Raw genomic sequence first — 19511 nt, forward strand, 5'->3', positions numbered from 1 at the left:
TCACACCCCCTGTTCTTGTATTCTCATCCCGCACTAATGAATGTAAATATTCATATTGCCTTCTCCATCTCCTTATCTGTGCTTCCACCTTCAGCATCCTTGTGCTTTGTCCTGAGGTCCATCAATTTCCCCAATACTATCTGGGTAATACCATTCATTGTGTATGTCCTACAGTCATGGAATTTCTAAAATAAAGCTTGATACCAGGCTTCAAGTAGCAAATCTTTTATTTTAGCATGATATAATGGAGAGTCCACATGTGTGAAATTCTGAGTTACAAGGAATCAGCTTGTGTTTATATCTAGTAGCAGACAAGTGAGCAAAACCAACCCCCCATTAGCAAGACAAAAAGTTGATTTGTGGCTCATCCATTGACCCTTATTTTGTGAGGCTGTATTATCACTAATGAGGGATTTTGGCAGATTTGGAACTTAATTGGAAAGCACAGGATGACCTGAAGGTCACAAAGCTTTAGCAACATACAGCTCCTTAAACCTATATTTCCTTCCACACCTACCATTACTACTCTTCCCCCCCCCCCCAAAAGATATAAAGTCAGAAAGCACTACAGCACAGAAGTGCACCCTTCGGCCCATCTAGTTCATGCCGAACTATTAATTTGCCTAGTTCCATTGACCTTCATCTGGACCATAGCCCTATATGCCCCTACCATCCATGTACCTATCCAAACTTTTCTTGAATGTTGAAATCAAATTTGCACACACTATTTGTGCTGGCAACTTGTTCCATATCCTCACCACCCTCTGAGAGAAGTTGTTCCCCCTTAATATTTCCCTTAAACAGTTCACTTTTCACCTTTAACCCATGACCTCTAGTTCTAGACTCACCGAACCTCAGTGGCAAATCCTGCTTTCATTTACCCTTTCTAAACCCCTCATAGTTTTGTATACCTCTCAATCTCCCCTTGTTCTCCTATGCTCTAAGGAATAAAGTTCTAATCTATTCAACCTTTCCCTATAAATTGGCTCCTCATTTTGCAGTAGTATGCTTGTAAATTTTCTCTGTACTTTTTCAGTTTTATTTATACCTTTCCTGTAGGTAGGTGACCAAAACTACACACTTCCCATCAGAGGATCATTTGTACCAATGTCGTGCATGTAGAGTCACACTGCACAGATTATGGCCCTCTGGCCCATCCCTTCCGTGCCAACCAAGATGCCAACTTGGCTAACCTCATCTTCCTGTACTTGGCCCATATCCCCTGTCTTTTATCTAAATGTCATTATTATCCTCACATCTGATAAAAATAGAAAATGTCACAATATTCAGTGGGTTGGGCAGAAGCAAGCTTATTCTGTGAGAAATGGAGTCGGTATGTTGGCTTGAAGACCTTTCGTTCGTTTTGCTTGGGCGTTTACTAGATCTGCAGGGAGGTAGCTGGAAGATTTATGATTAGCTTTATTTGTCACGTGTACATTGAAACGTACAGTGAAATACATTATTTCTGTCAAAAGCCAAATGTCCATAGATGTGTTGGGGTCAGGCCACCATGCTTTTGGGGCCTACTCCCAAAGGCTCACTAACCCTGACCCATACATCTTCGTAATGTGGGAGTATACCCAGAGGAAAGCCACTCGATCGCAGGGTAATGTCAGACTGTGGTGGGAGTTGAACCCAAGTCACTGGCTCTGTAAAGCTTAACTGCTATGCTACCATACCATCCGCAGAAACTACTCACTGGATCAAACGATTCCTTTCAGGAAATTGATCTCATGTACGTCTATTAAAGCTGCTCTGTTAAATTATGCTATTCCCAGTATAGGAATGAATAATGAGGCAGGTTTTCTCACCTCCTCCTGTATTAGGCTCCAGTCTGATCACCTCTTCCTTCATAGTGTTGATTTGCATTTGAGCTGTTTGTCCTGAATCCCCTGCACAGCAGGGGGAGGTAGCTTGCTGAATTCTGAAGTCTCTGGGGTTTTGAGGATGAGAAGCCTATGTGTTACCAGAGCTTGTAGCTTTGTTCCTTTCCATTCCAGCTCCTTCATGCTGAATTTAGAAGCTGCCCTTTGTGCATCATTCATAAACTAGCAATGAAGTAATTGGATCAGTGGTGCACATTCTGCTTCATCGTATTGCTGGGATTACATTTCCCGCTGAACCCCGGCAGAACCGTCACCCTGAGAAATGCATTGATTTGGCAGACAGCAGTGAATATTCCTCCTTGATCCTACCCTGTGCAGACTACTTCCTGAGTCTTGACTGTAGAAAGCACATTAAAAGCAGTGTTAACGTTTGCTTGCTGAGACCATTTATCTCCCTGGAATTATTGCTATTAATAGTTTGGTGCATTTCTTCAGCTTGGCCAGGATCCCGACAGGAGGTAATGGAGTACATTCTGTTTTATTTTGTGATCTGTTACCTTGTGTTATTACGATTAAATTAGTCTGAGTGATCGTGTGACAGTGTGATCTGTGAAGTTGCTGCGGTTACTCAGTATTTTGTGTGTACTGGTGTATGGGCTGTTTTGATCTGATATATGAATGAATCTGGAAGGGTAAGCCAGTGCATTTATACATTTATTTACACGGTTAAGTGTTGAAACACACTGCAACAAATACAGGCTTTGGGTGTCCATTTTCCTTTGATTCCACTGTTTCTAATTAGTAGCAAGCATTGCATTATTCGGCACCAGGCTAACTTTTTAATTGGGTTAGTGTGACAGATGTAGAAGCATCGATGGAAAACATGACGGCCCAAACACATTGTTCCATCGCTTAGATCAAACCGAACTAAACCAAATCCTTGTTTACTAAATAAGTTTTCCTGCTTTAGACTAAACGTCCGACTGGTTTAACCCTACAGCACTGTACTGATGGAAGTCTCAACAGCTCTCAACCTGTGATTAAACACGATTGTGCTATTAAGTTATCTAAAGATCACCAGGTAGATCTTCCCTGGTACCTTTGATAAATACAGTCAGATCTGTGCCTTCTGCACAGTGGGGGTTCTTTTATTGACCTTTGGGAGAACAGAGCTTGTACGACAGAAGCTACACACAATCCTGGAGGAACGCAGAAGAACGGGCATCAACAGTTGATGTTTCTAGCTGAGACCTTTCATCAGGACTGAACATTGGAGTTAAAGCTTCAGTTGCTAGACCATAAGCCATAGGAGCAGAATTAGGCCATTCTGCCCATCAAATCTGCTCCGCCATTCCATCATGGCTAATGATGAATAGGGTTTATTCTGCTTTCTTCTGTAACCTTTGACATCTTTTGACACTATGGTATTTACATAATGTAAAATATTAATGGTACTGTGATTAAAAAGATGTTAGTTTCTTACTGCACTTATGCTAGAAAATGCACCTTGGTGTTTGTGAAGAAAGCAGTTCAGTAGTGAGCTGTGAATTCCAGCTCTGGTGAATTCATGGTGAGCTGATACTTCGTCTTTGTAATTAGAGCTATATTTAATTGAATTGCTGAGATAAGAGTAGGGAGAAATGGGGAACTGCTCAACAGGTGGAGATAATCCTTTACTAATAACTAGCTGTGGATAACCAGACTGCATCTCTGATGTGGACTCTAAGGACAAAAAAAATAAGGCTTAGATAATGGAGAGGATGTTTCCTATGGTGGCAGAGTCTTGGACTGCAAGACCATAAGATATAGGAGCATAATTAGGCCATTTTGCCCATCGAATCTGTTGTGGCACTTCATCACAGCTGATCCAATTTTCCTCTCAGCCCCAAGCTTCTGCCTTCCTTCTGTATTTTTCATACCCTGACCAATCAAGAATCTATCAACCTCTTCCTTAAACATACATAAGAGTTGGCCTCCTCAGCTGCCTGCAGCAAAGAATTCCTCAGATTCTCCATTCTCTGGCTAAAGAAATTCCAGAGAGCACAGTCACAGAATAGTGGGCTGTCCATTTAGAACTTCAGGATTAGTGGGTGGTGAATCTGTAGAATTTGTTGCCACAGATGGCTGTGGAGGCCAAGTCATTGAGTAGAGGATTAAAGCAGAGGATGACAGGTTCTTGATTAGTCAGAGTGTCAAAGGTTATGGGGAGAAGGCAGGAGAATGGGGCTGTGACAGATAATAAATCAGCCATGATGGAACGGCAGAACAGACTTGATGGACTGAATGGTCTAATTCTGCTCCTATGTTTTATGGTCTTAAAAGTGTACAATTAGCTGAATAAAAGGGCCTTCTGTAAATTAAAATAAATTCAAATGATAGCAAACAAGAATTGGAATGTAGGAAGTTAAGAGACAGCAGGAAACTATTTCTCTTATGGGAGATGAATAGAATTAGAGGATATAATTTAGAGTGAGGGGAAGAAATTTGGGAGCAATCTGAATGGCACCTTCACCACCCAGAGAAGGTTGAGTATGTGGAATACACTGCCGGAGCGAGTGGTGGATGCAGAATCACTGGCAGTAGCTTCTTAGCTAGTGCTCAGACTAACTCTAGACTTAATCTGGCTGAGTGGTGTCCTAATAACAACCTCTTACACAATCAGCAAGACCAAGGAGCTGATATTGACTTCATGAGAGAGAAACCGTAGGTTCATGAGCCAGTCCTCATCTGAGGTGGAGAAGGTCAGAAACATTAAAATCCTTGTGTTATTATTTCAGGGGACCTGTCCTAGGCCAGTACATAAGTACAATTTTGAAGAAAGCGCGGAAGTGCCCCTACTTTCTTAGGAGTTTGTGTAGATTTGGCATGACATCATTTGACAAACTTCTATTGATGTGTGGTGGAGAATATATTGACTGGCTGCATCATAGCCTGGAAAGGAAACACCAATGCCCTTGAATGGAAAATCATACAAAAAGTACTGGATATGGCCCAGTCCATCACAGGTAAAGCCCTCCCCAACAATGAGCCATCTACATGGAGCATTGTCACAGGAATATAGCATCCATCATCAGGGACCCCCACCACCCAGGCCATGCTCTTTTCTCATTGCTGCAGTCAGGAAGAAGGTACAGGAGTCTTAGGATCCATAGCGCCAGGTTCAGGAACAGTTAGTACCACTCAACCATCAGGCTATTGAACAAAAGGGGATAACTTTACTCAACTTCACTTGCCCCATCATTGAAATGTTCCCACAACCAATGGACTCGCTTTCAAGGACTCTTCATCTCATGTTCTTGTAATTTATTGCTTATTTATTTTTTTTTTCTTTTTGTATTTGCTTGCTTGCTCTGGTTGAATGCCCTAGTTGGGTAGTTTTTCATTGATTCTGTTATAGTTATTATTCTAGAGATTTATTGAGTATTCCTACAAGAAGATGAATCTCTGGGTTGTATGTGGTGACAGAAGAAAGGAAATTATAGGCCAGTTAGTCTGACCTCAGAGGTTGGGTAGATGTTGGAGTCAATTGTTAAGGTGTAGTTTCAGGGTACTTGGAGGCCCATGCTAAAGTAGGCCATAATCAGCATGGTTTCCACAAGGAAAAATTTTGCCTGATGTATCTGTTGGAATTCTTTGAGAAATAACAAGCAGGATAGACAAAGGGTTGATGTTATATTCTTGGATTTTCAGAAGGCCTTTGACAAGGTGCCACTCACAAGGTTGCTTAACATGTTATGAGCCCTTGGTATTACAAGAAAGATACTAGCATGGATAAAGCAGTGGCTGATTGGCAGGAGGCAAAGCATGGAAATAAAGGGAGCCTTTTCTGGTTGGCTGCTGATGACTAGTGGTGTTCCACAGGGGTCTGTGTTGGGATCGATTCTTTTTATGTTATATGTCAATGACTTGGATGATGAAATTGATGGCTTTGTTGAAAAGTTTGCAGATGAAATGAAAATAGGTGGAGGGGCAAATAGTCTTGTAGAAGTAGAGAGCTACAGGACTTAACTAGATTAGGAGAATGAGTAAAGAAGTGGCAGATGGAATACCAGTGTTGGGAAATGTATGGTCATGCACTTTGGAAGAAATGAAAGGGTAGACTATTTTCTAAATGGAGAGAAAATACAAAATTTGAGGCACAAAGGGACTTGGGAGTCATAGAAACATAGAAAAACTACAGCACAATACAGACCCTTTAGCCCACAACGCTGTGCTGAACATGTACTTACTTTAGAAATTACCTAGGGTTACCCATAGCCCTTTATTTTTCTCTCAATGTACCTATACAGGAGTCTCTTAGAAGACCCTATTGTATCTGACTCTACCACCATCGCAGGCAGCCTATTCCATGCACTCCCTCTCTTTGCATTAAAAAAAACAACCTACCCTTGACATCTTCTCTGTATCTACTTCCACCACCTTAAAACTGTGCCCTTTCGTGATAGCCATTTCAGCCCTGGAAAAATCCTTTGACTATCCACACAATCAATGCCTCCCATCATCTTACACACTTCTATCAGATCACCTCTCACCTTCTGTCGCTCCAAGGAGAAAAGGCCAAGTTCACTCAACCAATCCTTGTGCAGGATTCTTTAAAGGTTAATTTGAAGGTTGAGTCTGAGGAAGGCAAATGCAATGTTAATATTAATTTTTAGAGGACTAGAATACAAAAGCAAGAATTTAATGTTGAAGCTTTATGGAGTACTGGTGAGGCCTCACTTGGAGTATTGTGAGTAGTTTTGTGTCTTGTATCTCAGAGGATGTGCTGAAACTGGAGAGGGTTCAATGGAGGTTCACAAAAATGATTGAATGGCTTGTTATATGAAGAGTGTTTGATGGCTCTGGGCCTGTATGCACTAGAATTCAGAAGAATGAGGGGTGACCTCACTGAAACCTATCGCATGGTGAAAGGCCTTGATAGAGTGGATGTAGAGAGGATGTTTCCAATGGTGGGAGAGTCTCAGACTGGAGGACACTGCCTCAGAATAGTGGGGCATCCTTTTAGAACAGAGATGAGGAATTTCTTTAGCCAGAGAGTGGTGAATGTGTGGAATTTGTTGCTACAGGCAGCTGTGGAAGCTAAGTCTGTATGTAAATTTAAGGTAGGACTTGATAGAATCTTGATTGGTCAAGGCATGAAGGGATACGGGGAGAAGACAGGAGATTGGGGCTGAGAGAAAATTAGATCAGCTAAGAGGAAATGGCGGAGCAGGCTCGATGGACCAAATGGCTTAATTCTGCTCCTATATCTTGTGGTCTTATGGTCATATATGTATTTTGCTAATATATTACTTTAAACTTAAAAATTAGACAAAATACATAATTCACTTAGAGGATGGTACAAGACCAGTGCTGGCAGAGCAGATTAATTTGGATTGGTGCTCACTGTTTGGTGCCTCCAGATGCCACAATGAACAGCTAGACCTCCCAGACTTTTGAGTAGGTATGGATTGGAATAGGTCAGGAATAGGGCAAAGAGCATATCAGCAAGTAGGTAAGAGGTTGCCTTCTGATTGTGGCTGAGGAGGAGTGCTCATTCCTATTCCTCTCCCTTCCCTTACCCTATCCACCTGATAGTCCTGTAAGTATTCAGGTCTGTGCCATCAGGACTGGCTCTGAGGCTCAGAGGGGAGGGTAAAGGCACACATGAAGCCTCTGTTGACAGTGGATATTGCATTCTATTAGTCTACTTTTGATTTAATAGACAGTAGGTGCAGAAGTAGACCATTCGGCCCCTCGAGTCTGCACCGCCATTCTGAGATCATGGCTGATCATTCACTGTCAATACCCAGTCCCTGCCTTGTCCCCATATCCCTTGATTCCCCTATCCATCAGATATCTATCCAGCTCCTTCTTGAAAGCATCCAGAGAATTGGCCTCCACCGTCTTCTGAGGCAGTGCATTCCACACCTCCACAACTCTCTGGGAGAAGAAGCTCTTCCTCAACTCTGTTTTAAATAACTGACCTCTTATTCTCAATCCATGCCCTCTGGTACTGGACTCTCCCAACATCTGGAACATATTTCCTGCCTCAATCCTATCAAATCCTTTAATTATCTTAAAAGTTTCAATCAGATCCCCTCTCAATCTCCTCAATTCCAGCGTGTACAAGCCCAATCTCTCCAATCTCTCTGCGTTTGACAGCCCTGCCATCCCAGGAATCAACCTAGTGAATCTACGCTGCACTTCCTCAATTGCCAGAATGTCCTTCCTTAAACCTGGAGACCAAAACTACACAATATTCCAGGTGTGGTCTCACCAGGGCCCTGTACAAATGCAAAAGAACATCCTTGCTCTTGTATTCAATTCCCCTTGTAACAAAGGCCAACATTCCATTTGCCCTCTTCACTGCCTGTTGCACTTGCTCATTCACCTTCATTGACTGGTGAACTAGGACTCCTAGGTCTCTTTGCATTTCTCCCTTACCTAACTCGACACCGTTCAGACAATACTCTGCCCTTTTGTTCCTGCTTCCAAAGTGGATAACTTCACATTTATTCACATTGAATGACATCTCCCAAGTATCTGCCCACTCACTCAGCCTATCCAAGTCTCCCTGTATTCTCCTAACGTCCTCTTCGCATGTCACACTGCCACCCAGTTTAGTATCGTCAGCAAACTTGCTGATATAGTTTTCAATGCCCTCATCTAAATCATTGACATAAATCGTAAAGAGCTGTGGTCCCAATACAGAGCCCTGTGGTACCCCACTAGTCACCTCCAGCCAGTCTGAGAAACACCCATTCACTGCTACCCTTTGCTTTCTATCTGCCAACCAGTTTTCTATCCATGTTGAAACCCTGCCCCCAATGCCATGAGCTCTGATTTTACTCACCAATCTCCTATGTGGCACCTTATCGGTGCCAGGTCAGTACGATATGGAGAGCAAGCTGTTCCCCATGCAGCAAGCTCCCCCTCTCCACACAGCTGATGAATCCAAAGGAATGGCAGAGAACAGAATCAGAATCAGGTTTATTATCACTGACATATGCCGTGAAATTTGTTATTTTAGCAGCAAAAGTTCAATGCAATACATAATGTAGAAGAAGAAGAAAAATAAATAAATTATTTTATACATATAATGAATAGATTAAAATCATGTAAAACAAACAATATATATTTAAAAAGTGAGGTAATGTCCCTGCAGCAAATAGGAGGTCAGCTGAGAAGATCATCGGGGTCTCTCTTCCCGCCATCATGGACATTTACACCACACCCTGTATCCGCAAAGCAAGCAGCATTATGAAGGACCCCATACACCCCTCATACAAACTCTTCTCCCTCCTGCCGTTTGGGAAAAGACACCGAAGCATTCGGGCTCTCACTATCAGACTATGTAAAGGTTTCTTCCCCCAAGTTATCAGACTCCTCAATACCCAGAGCCTGGACTGACACCTTACTGCCTTATTGTCCTGTTTATTATTTATTGTAATGCCTGCTCTGTTTTGTGCACTTTGTGCAGTCCTGGGTAGGTCTGTAGTCTAGTGTAGTTGTTGTGTGTTTTTTTTTCTCTGTGTTTTTTATGTAGTTCAGTCTAGTTTTTGTACTGTGTCATGTAACACCATGGTCCTGAAAAACGTTGTCTCATTTTTCTATGTACTGTACCAGCAGTTATGTTCGAAATGGCAATAAAAGTTACTTGACTCGACTTGATGGGATCAATGTCTATTTAGGAATTGGATGGCAGAGGGGAAGAAGCTGTTCCTGAATTGCTGACTGTGTGCCTTCAGACTTCTGTACCTCCTACCTGATGGTAACAGTGAGAAAAGGGCATACCCTGGGTGCTGGAGGTCCTTAATAATGGACACTGCATTTCTGAGACACTGCTCTTGAAGATGTCCTGGGTACTTTGTAGACTAGTACCCAAGATGGAGCCGACTAAATTTACGATCCTCTGCAGTTTCTTTCGGTCCTGTGCCATAGTCCCCACCCCATACCAGACAATGATGTAGCCTGTCAGAATGCACTCCACGGTACAACTATAGAAGTTTTTGAGTGTTTTTGTTGACATACCAAATCTCTACAAACACCTAGTGAAGTATAGATGCTGTCTTGCCTTCTTTGCATTGATATGTTGGGACCAGGTGAGGTTTTCTGAGATCTTGACACTCAGGAACTTGAAACTGCTCACTCTATCCACTTCTGATCCCTCTATATGTGTTCCTTTGTCTTGCCTTTCCTGAAGTCCACAATCAGCTCTCTCATCTTACTGATGTCGAGTGCAATATATTTTGATACCAGTAGCGTTGAGAGCCCCTTCATTCTACACAGAGGTGTAGCATTAGAGGTGATGAAACCAGATCAGAGAGAAATAAAAGACAGAAAAATAGCATGCGTCTAAAACTGAGGCAAAGTTATGTTTGAAGGCAGGGTGGGGGAAGAGAATCACTGAAGGGCTGTGTGGACAGGCACAGCATGAAGACATGGCACTGTCTTCCCTTGGACTTTACAGCTTCATGATCAGTACTTGCTGACAAGGATGGTGGGTTCTTCCCATTCATTTAATATTCAATATAGGAGGCTGTTTTAAATTTGTGAAGCAAACCTGTTTTGGCAGACTTTGTGATCATCATATGACAGCTGCAGATTGCCAAGGTTAGATTGTGGGTGAGTTCTGAGAGATCTTTGCTTCAGAGCTTTTATCTCTCTGAGCCACGGGATTTCCTTAATTATGATGGAAGAGCAGAGACTTAAATAGGCAAGTCGGTTTCCATTTGCAAATCTCAAAGCTCTCATAATAAACTGAAATTCTCTTTACTTGCCTTTGTAAGCCCCCAACTAAACAGTACATCTGGATTCAGTTCGCTTCATATTTGGATATAAAACCAAGAGCAAAACGATCAAGTGCTTTGGCACAATTTCCACAGAATCATGATTCTCGGGTTCACTTACAGATTTCCAGTCATCTGTCACTAGTTCAGCTTTTGCAAAGAAACAGACTTCAGCCTTGCAATGATTTGACTTCTAGTGTGTTCAGTGGCAGAGAGCTGAGTTAAAGGAATCCTTTCAACATCATCAATAAGGTGTGTCCTGTTTCTTTTCCCCCGCCTCTCTTCCCTCCCCCGCCTCTCTTCCCTCCCCCGCCTCTCTTCCCTCCCCCGCCTCTCTTCCCTCCCCCGCCTCTCTGCCCTCCCCCCTGCCTCTCTGCCCTCCCCCCCCATCTCTCTTCCTCCCTCTGTTTTTAACTTGCGCAAAACTGAACAAACTGGTACCAAAGGTCATGTTGTTTCATGTATGCGTTACACTCAATGTGCAGTTTAGGCAAATATTCCACTTTTTAATTTATATACCCCTGTCTGTTAGAAACCAGCTCCTCCGTAAGAAACCGCCCTGATTGACGGACTGAATTCATTTCCATTGTGGGCTCCTGCCAGAAAAGATTATACGATTGTTATCATATCACTATTGTGGAGGCTTGCTGTGCCCAGATTGGCGACATAATGAGAAGACTGGGGTTCAAATTCGCTTCAATGATCAGGATGTGCTTTGCGATATCCTGGATGTATTATTTAAATTTATCTTTTTCTTTAATGTTAAGCTAGATTTTGTTTGGTATAAAAAGTTGAATGTATTTTAAGTGCCTAAAGATCCAGTGTGCTTTGGGTGTGTGGTAAATATGTTGAAAATGTGTTTTCCATTGTTGAAGTTTGGAAGTTTAAATAAGTTTGTACTCTTTTGGTAAATTACTTTTTCCACTGTTGTATTCAGTTCCTAATCGTACAATTGCGTGGGTGATTTTTATATTTGGTGGTCCTGAAACTCGGCAAAAATATTCATCTTGTAAACTATTTTGGTATAATTTGTGAGCGGATTGCCAGAAGCATCCAGATCTGAGATTCATCTGTTGCACTCCTCACCCTTTCAGTAACTTTTGAACAAAAATAGTTCAAAGATCACCAAAAATCTACAAGGTATGGGTGTGAGAAAATTGTCCAGCAGTGGATATGTGTACATAGTTTCTCATTTTTATTTTCTGTTTTAATATCAGACTTCTAAGTAAGCACATTTTTTTTCAAATAATAGTGAGCTTGGTTGAACTTTGCCTGGGTCAAATCATCGTCAAATGGTTCTCAGCACTGAGGGGGGGCTGTTTCATCAGAAGAGCTGTCTTGGAATCACTTTTAAAAATGTGCCCTGTCTATTTTAAGTTCTAGAATGTTGTTTATAATCCGCTGACAATCCTTGAATTGGAAATTTATAACAAAATAGTTATTAACTCTGGAGTGGAATTGTGGTGGCCACAAGATCCCTAAATGTTGATCGTCTGCATATTCCAAAGTAATTGTGCCCTTTCTTGTGAGGTCTGATGAAAGATGCTAAGATTCTTTACAAATGGGAGAAAAATTCTTAGATCATAAGTTTGCTTCTGCACCAATGGTGAAAACTTCATTCAGGTAACAAACAATTACAGATTGATAAAGCATAGAAAATAGATCAGTACAGCACAGGAACCAACCCTTCAGCCCACAATGTTGTGCTAAACTAAATAAATTAATTAAATGGCCAACTGAACTAATTGCATCCGCTGACACAATGTCCATATCCTTCCATTTCCCTCACATCCAGTGGTCCAATATCAACTCTCACCTCCCTTTTACTCTTTACATAACTGAAATATATTATTATTATATTATTGGTTAGTTTGCCCTCATAGTTCAACTTTTCCCTTTTTATAGCTTTTTATTTGCCTTTTGTTGGATTTAAAAACTTCCCAATCATCCAACCTCCACTCACTTTTGCTACTTTATATGCCCTTTCCTTGGCTTTTATGTAGTCTTGAACTTCCTTTGTTAGCCATGGTTGCCTATCTCTGCCATTTGAGAACAACAACTGTGGGAAATATTTATTTTGCGCCTTGTGAGTTACTCCCAGAAACTTCAACCATCTCTGTTCTGCCATAATCCCTGCCAGTATCCTCCTCCAATCTATCTAGGCAAGCTCCTCTCTTGTGCCTCTGTAATTCTCTTTATTCCATTGCAGTACTGATACATGTGTGTTATGTTTCTCCTTTTCAAATTGCAGTATGAATTTAATCGTATTATGAACACTGTCACGGCTGCTATTGCTTCCCCCAGGTAGGATCATCTCCCCCCAACAGTACTCAAAATGGAGTACTTATTTTTGAGGGAGACGGCCACGTGAGTGCTTGCCACTATCTGATGTTTTCCCTTCCCTCTCCTGATAGTAACCTGTCTGCTGTAGCCTTGGGCTGACTACCTGTCTATAACTCCTGTCTATCACTTTACTTTCCCTAACAAGCTGAAGTTCATCTTCCATGTTCTTATCCACGATGAATACAAACAACATTTACTAATTTAACTTCTCACCCATTTCTTTGGTTCTCGTAGCTTCCCCCAGGGCAGGTTGTATGGAACTGGAGAGGAACCATTATCTTGCCTGTGTTATGCAAGAGTTTAAACTAGATTATTAAATCGTCAGTACCAAAAGAGTACTGTGGTAGATGGGAAAGTTGAGGCTAACGTAAGTGTTAATGTAATACAAGTATTATGAAGGCACAGCCTTCAGAAGTCTCCTCAGTAAAGTGTGACTATGTGTGGTACTCCAACTGTGACCTACTGTTGGATATAATTTCTGGACTGGTATTCCACACCTTGGATAACTAAGGAAGCCTTTTTGACTGTCCTATTATGTTTAAAGATCTCAAGGTCACATAGACTTGTCAGGCCATTTGGCCCACCATGTCTATACTCAACATCTGATTTACCCTTGTGTAAATCAGTGTATCCTTTAAATGTCTCAGTACCTCTTAAATATAGTGACCATATCTGATTTGGCTACCTCCTCCGGCCTGTTGAGGTTCCAGATTTCGGCCACTCTGCGAGTAGGGAAATATAAATATCTCAGCAAAACAAGCTGGATCAGTCTGACATCAGAGTTACTAGAGGGAATTCTGTGGCACAAAATTTGCCAGCTTTTTCTTAGGAATCAGCATGGCTTTGTGCATGCATTTTTGTGCTTGATGAATCTTTAAGAGATTTTGAAGAGCTAACTAAAAGGATAAATCAGGATAGGGCTGTGGATGTTGTCTTTAGCAAGGCCTTCGACAGGATCTCATATGGTAGGCTGGTCTGGAACATGAGGTCCCATGGAATCTAGGGAGAGATAACTGGATGGATTCAACATTGGAACATTGGCTCAGGGATACAAAACAGAAGGTGCTGGATGAAGGTTGTTCTCAGAATGAATGGCAGTGATTGGTGGTGTGCTGCAGGGGTCAGTTTTGGGGCACTTGTTATTCTTTGTTTGCACAGATTACTTTCTTATGTACACTGTTTAATAGTCCTTGTCTGCTCAGGTATAGCTTTTACTTAAATTGCGTTGTATTTTTCCTGTAAATGACTACAAGAAAATGAATCTTATGGTAGTATATGGTAACATAGACTTTTATAATAAACTAACTTGTCATTTACTAACTTTTGCTAAGAACCTAAAGAATTTGTGGACTTTTAATGGTATTTGTCTCTTCTATAGAACATAGAACATAGAATAGTACAGCACATTACAGGCCCTTCAACCCACAATGTTGTGCTGACCCTCAAACCCTGACTCCCATATAACCCCCCACCTTAAATTCCTCCATGTACCTATCTAGTAGTCTCTTAAACTTCACTAGTGTATCTGCCTCCACCACTGACTCAGGCAGTGCATTCCACGCACCAACCACTCTCTGAGTGAAAAACCTTCCTCTAATATCCCCCTTGAACTCCCCTCCCCTTACCTTAAAGCCATGTCCTCTTGTACTGAGCAGTGGTGCCCTGGGGAAGAGGCGCTGGCTGTCCACTCTGTCTATTCCTCTTAATATCTTGTACACCTCTATCATGTCTTCTCTCATCCTCCTTCTCTCCAAAGAGTAAAGCCCTAGCTCCCTTAATCTCTGATCATAATCCATACTCTCTAAACCAGACAGCATCCTGGTAAATCTCCTCTGTACCCTTTCCAATGCTTCCACATCCTTCCTATACTGAGGCGACCAGAACTGGACATAGTACTCCAAGTGTGGCCTAACTAGAGTTTTATAGAGCTGCATCATTACATCACATCTCTTAAACTCTATCCCTCGACTTATGAAAGCTAACACCCCATAAGCTTTCTTAACTACCCTATCTACCTGTGAGGCAACTTTCAGGAATCTGTGGACATGTACCCCCAGATCCCTCTGCTCCTCCACACTACCAAGTATCCTGCCATTTACTTTGTACTTTGCCTTGGAGTTTAAAGTTGAGTACATTTGCATACAGTGCTGCCACTAGAAAGCAGCATTCATTATCCAGACCATGCTCTCTTCTTACTACAGGACGAGCATCCCTTATCCAAAATGCCTGAGGCTGGAAGTGTTTCGGATTTTGGAATGTTAACATCTATATCATGAGAGACGTAAGGATGGAACCCAAGTCTAAACACAAAATCTGTTTACATTGCATATACAGCTTATGTACAGCTGTGGTGAAACTCAGAGAGTTAACAGTCCACAATCTGATGGAGCTGGTCCCCCACAGACTATCAGAGTTGAATGACTGCCTATGGCTCTGTCTATTACTGGGTTCCGGGGTTGTGATCGGCTTCTTATCTGCCAGCATTTTCAAACAGCCACCCATTCCATAGCAACTATAACAGGAGGAGGAGTAGTTTTAAATAATATTTTAATAATTTTGTGCATGAAACAATTACCTTCAATTTTCAGTTCATCAGGATAGATCTTTGTTTCTTGATCAGCATACCGTTAAGCATGTCTGTTCACTCCAATGCTGATGAATCCATTCTTTCAATACACAATCATGATCTTCATTTTTCACTTTATGCAGTGTATTTTCTATTTTTCATTAACTTTTATTCATTACATATGTGAGGTCACTTCTCAGAATATTCTGCGGTGCGCATAGACCTGTGCATTGCCTGGGAACCTTCCCAGCACCTTGTGGAATTTTCCATTTGAGATGCTGTGTTGGCACTCAAACAGATTTTCAGATTTTGGAATTTTGGATATTTTATTCTTCTATCAGGAAAGAGGTACAAGAGCTTTGGGTCCCACACCAGGTTCAGGAATAGTTATTGCCTTACAACCGTCAGGTTCCTGAACTAGAGCGGATAACTTCACTCACGACTACTCTGAACTGATTCTGTGACCTACAGGCTCACTTTCAAGGACTCTTTACAACTCATGTTCTCAATATTATTTTTAGTTGCACAGTTTGTCTTCTTTTGCACATTGGGATTTGTAAGTCTATTATGTATAGTTTTCTGTAAAATTCTATTGTATTTTTCCCTGTAAGTCCCTACAAGAAAATGAATCTTAAGTTGGAATATTGTAGCATATACATTGTTTGAGAATAAATTTACTTTGAACTTTACTTTCGTACTTTTATTTCTGCTATTACTTCTTTCTCTGCACTATTCTTGATTTCCTGCTACTTCAAATTCTTGGTATCTGTCATAAGTGCCCCAGTTTTGCTTTAAGCTATTCAGTTTACGTCCTGTTGATGTAGCGGTAATTGCTGACCTCCCAGTTGGACTGGGTTATCGAGATGACATTGTCCCATTTGTGTTGGACCTCAGCCAGTGTTGATCAAATCCAGTCCTGACGAAGAGTCTTGGACCCTTCTAGAAGTGCTACCTTGCCTGTTGAGTTCCTTCAGCCTTTGTGTGTGTTATTCTGGATTTCCAACATCTGCAGAATCTCTTGTGTAGATCAAATCCTGTTCACATAGGGCACTGCAGCACAGAAACAGGCCATTTGGCCCATTTTGTCTGAGCCAAAGTATTATTCTGCCTAGTCATGTTGACTTGCACTCAGACTATGTATCATTAAGTATTATGGAAAAAGAATTGTTGATGAACTAACAGCACTTTGTGGGTGGTTGAAATGTTATGCCTGACATAGAGGGGACACTGCACCCACAGACTGGTTGGGGAAAACTACACTGTGGAACATAATTGGCTTATTTTCTTTAAGGTACTATTTCCAACATATTCTGAATTATGCTACCCTCCTCTTCCCCCGTACCTACTTCCTGTAGTATTTTTATTTACGTTCATAATAGCTAAAATTCAAAGTATATTCTATGCAATTCAATAAAGTTATTGTTAATGGGGTATCAGGGTAGCGTAGTGGTTTTTACAACTCAGGGCTTCAGAGTTCATTTCCGGTGTCCTCTGTAAGCAAGTCTGTATGTTCTTTTCTCTGATCGCATGGGTTTCCTCCAGGTGCTTCAGCTTCCTCTCACAATCCAAGACATACTGGTTAGTAGGTTAATGGGTCATTGTAAATTGTCCTGTGATTAGGCTAGGGTTACAATCAGTGGGTTGTTAGATGGGCTGGAAGGGCCTGTTCTGCACTGCATCTCTCAATAAATATTTTTCTTGCTGGCAGAGTGCAGTATGTTTTATCTTAATTGATGACAGGTGTTTAACTGACTTGTATTCCTTTCCAGGTGTTCTAGCCAGTCCAAAACATCACCTATCATTAGGCACCATTGCATTTGCACATTAATCAGCACTGAGCACCATGGAAGTGGGCATGCGTATTGTACGTGGCGTGGATTGGATATGGGGAAACCAGGACGATGGCGAAGGTCACGTTGGTACTGTGGTAGAGATTGGCCGCCCAGGCAGCACCATAACACCAGATAAGACAGTGGTGGTTCAGTGGGACTGTGGAACTAGAACAAATTACCGCACTGGTTACCAAGGAGCGTATGACTTGCTTCTGTATGACAACGCACAGATTGGTAAGTTTACAGTTCTGTCATGTACTTCTCGTTGACTTTTGCAGAAGAAAATGCCAGATAGCAGAGAAGGTTCAGAGCCGCTAGGAAGCTGGGTAGATGTAGCATATTTCAGACAACCGTGAAGCAGAGAATTTGGACATATTGGATTCTGATGTTTTGAAACAAGATTCTTTTGGAAGTCAGGAAAGAAGAATGAAACATTGTTTCACTGACATATTATTAAGTGCTGTAAAACGAAGAGAGTTGGAAGTGTAGAGCTGCAGAAGTCTAGTAGCTAAGACCAGAGAGACTAAAGGTTAAAAGATGGTGAACCAACATAGTTTTTGTATATCTCATAGGTAAGGAACACTTCATCCAAATTTGTAGACAAGAATTAATCAATCAGAAAGCCCCTATTCAAATAATGCAATACCAAGAGAACTTTCCAGGATCATAAAAATGTAACCACTAGAAGATACATATGCATACTGTGACCACTGGGGAGCGTACTAAATAGGTACGCTCGTATGTATAAGTAGTTATAAATATACTAGCTGGTAATTAACTGTTAAACTGCAAAGGTAATGACAATTAAAGAGTCTAACCCATCAGAAGGTATAACAAAAGAATGTAATATACCATGTATGGGTGTTTTTTGAGCAGTGAAGAGGAAGGAGGTGACATGAAAGCTATAGTGTTATGGATAGTGAGGATGATAGTCTTAGGCTACACAGCAGGTGAAGAGTTGAACAGAGTACTGACAAATGGAATGATACCCAACAGGGGTAGGGCATGTACAGTAAATGGTAGGGCAATACAAGAATGTTGATTCACAGAGGGACACTGGGCTTCAAGTCTATAGTCCTGTGAAAGTGCCAACACAACTCAGCAGGAGAGTGGAGTACAGTGTGAAGTTCTGGTTCAGATCTCTGTAATGGCAATAATTCATCAGATCATCTGAAGTAAATGTGTTTGTTGCCAGATTTAAGGGAGGAAACACTGACCAGCACCGTATAATGTAATCTAGCCTGCAGACTGTCAATCCAAGAGATTTGTACTCTTTCATGTTTCCAGGGATGTGTTTTTGGGAATTGTAAAACCAAACATAAGTCACTGCAGTTCACATCACTGAAAGTTTTCTGAAAAATGATCAACAGAAAATAAATTTGAAAACCTGTTAATTTGCTGTTTTCAAATGACTACTGCTTTGCCTAGATTACATATTTTGTGACATTTCAAATATAAATTCTACATATTCACCTTCATCAGTGTGAGTGGATGTGTATAACAGTACAAGATGTTAAAAGTCATTAGTTGTAACAAGTAGTTGTATTACAAAAATTGCTGAAACATTTTCAGTGAATAAACTCTTTCCAAGTGAATATTTTTATGACATAAAGTCTATTTTTATGACATGAAGGATCTAGGTCTGAAACACCAACTGTCTATTCGTTACCATACATGTTGCATGACCTGCCAAGTTCCTCCAGCATTTTGTGTATGTGTTGCCTGGATCTCCGGCATCTGCAAATTTTCACTTCCTTGAGATAAGTGTGTAAAAGTGATTATGCTGAAAATTCATCAGCAAATTAAACCGGAATGAAAAAGCAATGTAAGATAATGCTGAGTTGGAGCAAGTTTCTGATAAATTCTCCCTGTAAACATCGGAACGACTAGCAAACCTCTGGTGCGTGGTTGATTCCTGGAAAGGGAAAAAAATCTTGAAAGCTGATTAGCGAAAACTATAAAAAATGTGCATTTGTGATTGTGGACTTTAGGAAGGTGCAGATGAACCACCCTTCTCTGTGCATACATGGCAGTCAGTCAAGGCCATACTTGTGGACGCGTAATGATGATGACGGTCAGTCGTATGCATGGATATAGAATGATAATGATGTCAGCATTGTAACGATGACGATAGAGTCGTAAGCATGGACACGTAACGAGGATGACAGTCAGA

At 41.3% G+C, this 19511-nt stretch overlaps 1 protein-coding gene across 5 annotated transcripts in view; it reads left to right on the forward strand.

Annotated features, from left to right (window-relative positions):
• The window catches only part of mib2 (MIB E3 ubiquitin protein ligase 2), a 249551-nt gene that overhangs the window by 48111 nt on the left and 181929 nt on the right, over nt 1-19511 (forward strand). For all 5 annotated transcript variants that reach the window (XM_059952408.1, XM_059952405.1, XM_059952403.1 and 2 more), the window contains one exon: nt 17276-17572. In XM_059952408.1, coding sequence (XP_059808391.1) covers nt 17350-17572 — 223 coding nt within the window. In that variant the 5' untranslated portion in view covers nt 17276-17349. The remainder of the gene's footprint in view (nt 1-17275; nt 17573-19511) is intronic.

The sequence above is a fragment of the Hypanus sabinus genome, chromosome 27 (genome assembly GCF_030144855.1).
Source record: "Hypanus sabinus isolate sHypSab1 chromosome 27, sHypSab1.hap1, whole genome shotgun sequence".
In the NCBI taxonomy this organism is placed as follows: domain Eukaryota; kingdom Metazoa; phylum Chordata; class Chondrichthyes; order Myliobatiformes; family Dasyatidae; genus Hypanus; species Hypanus sabinus.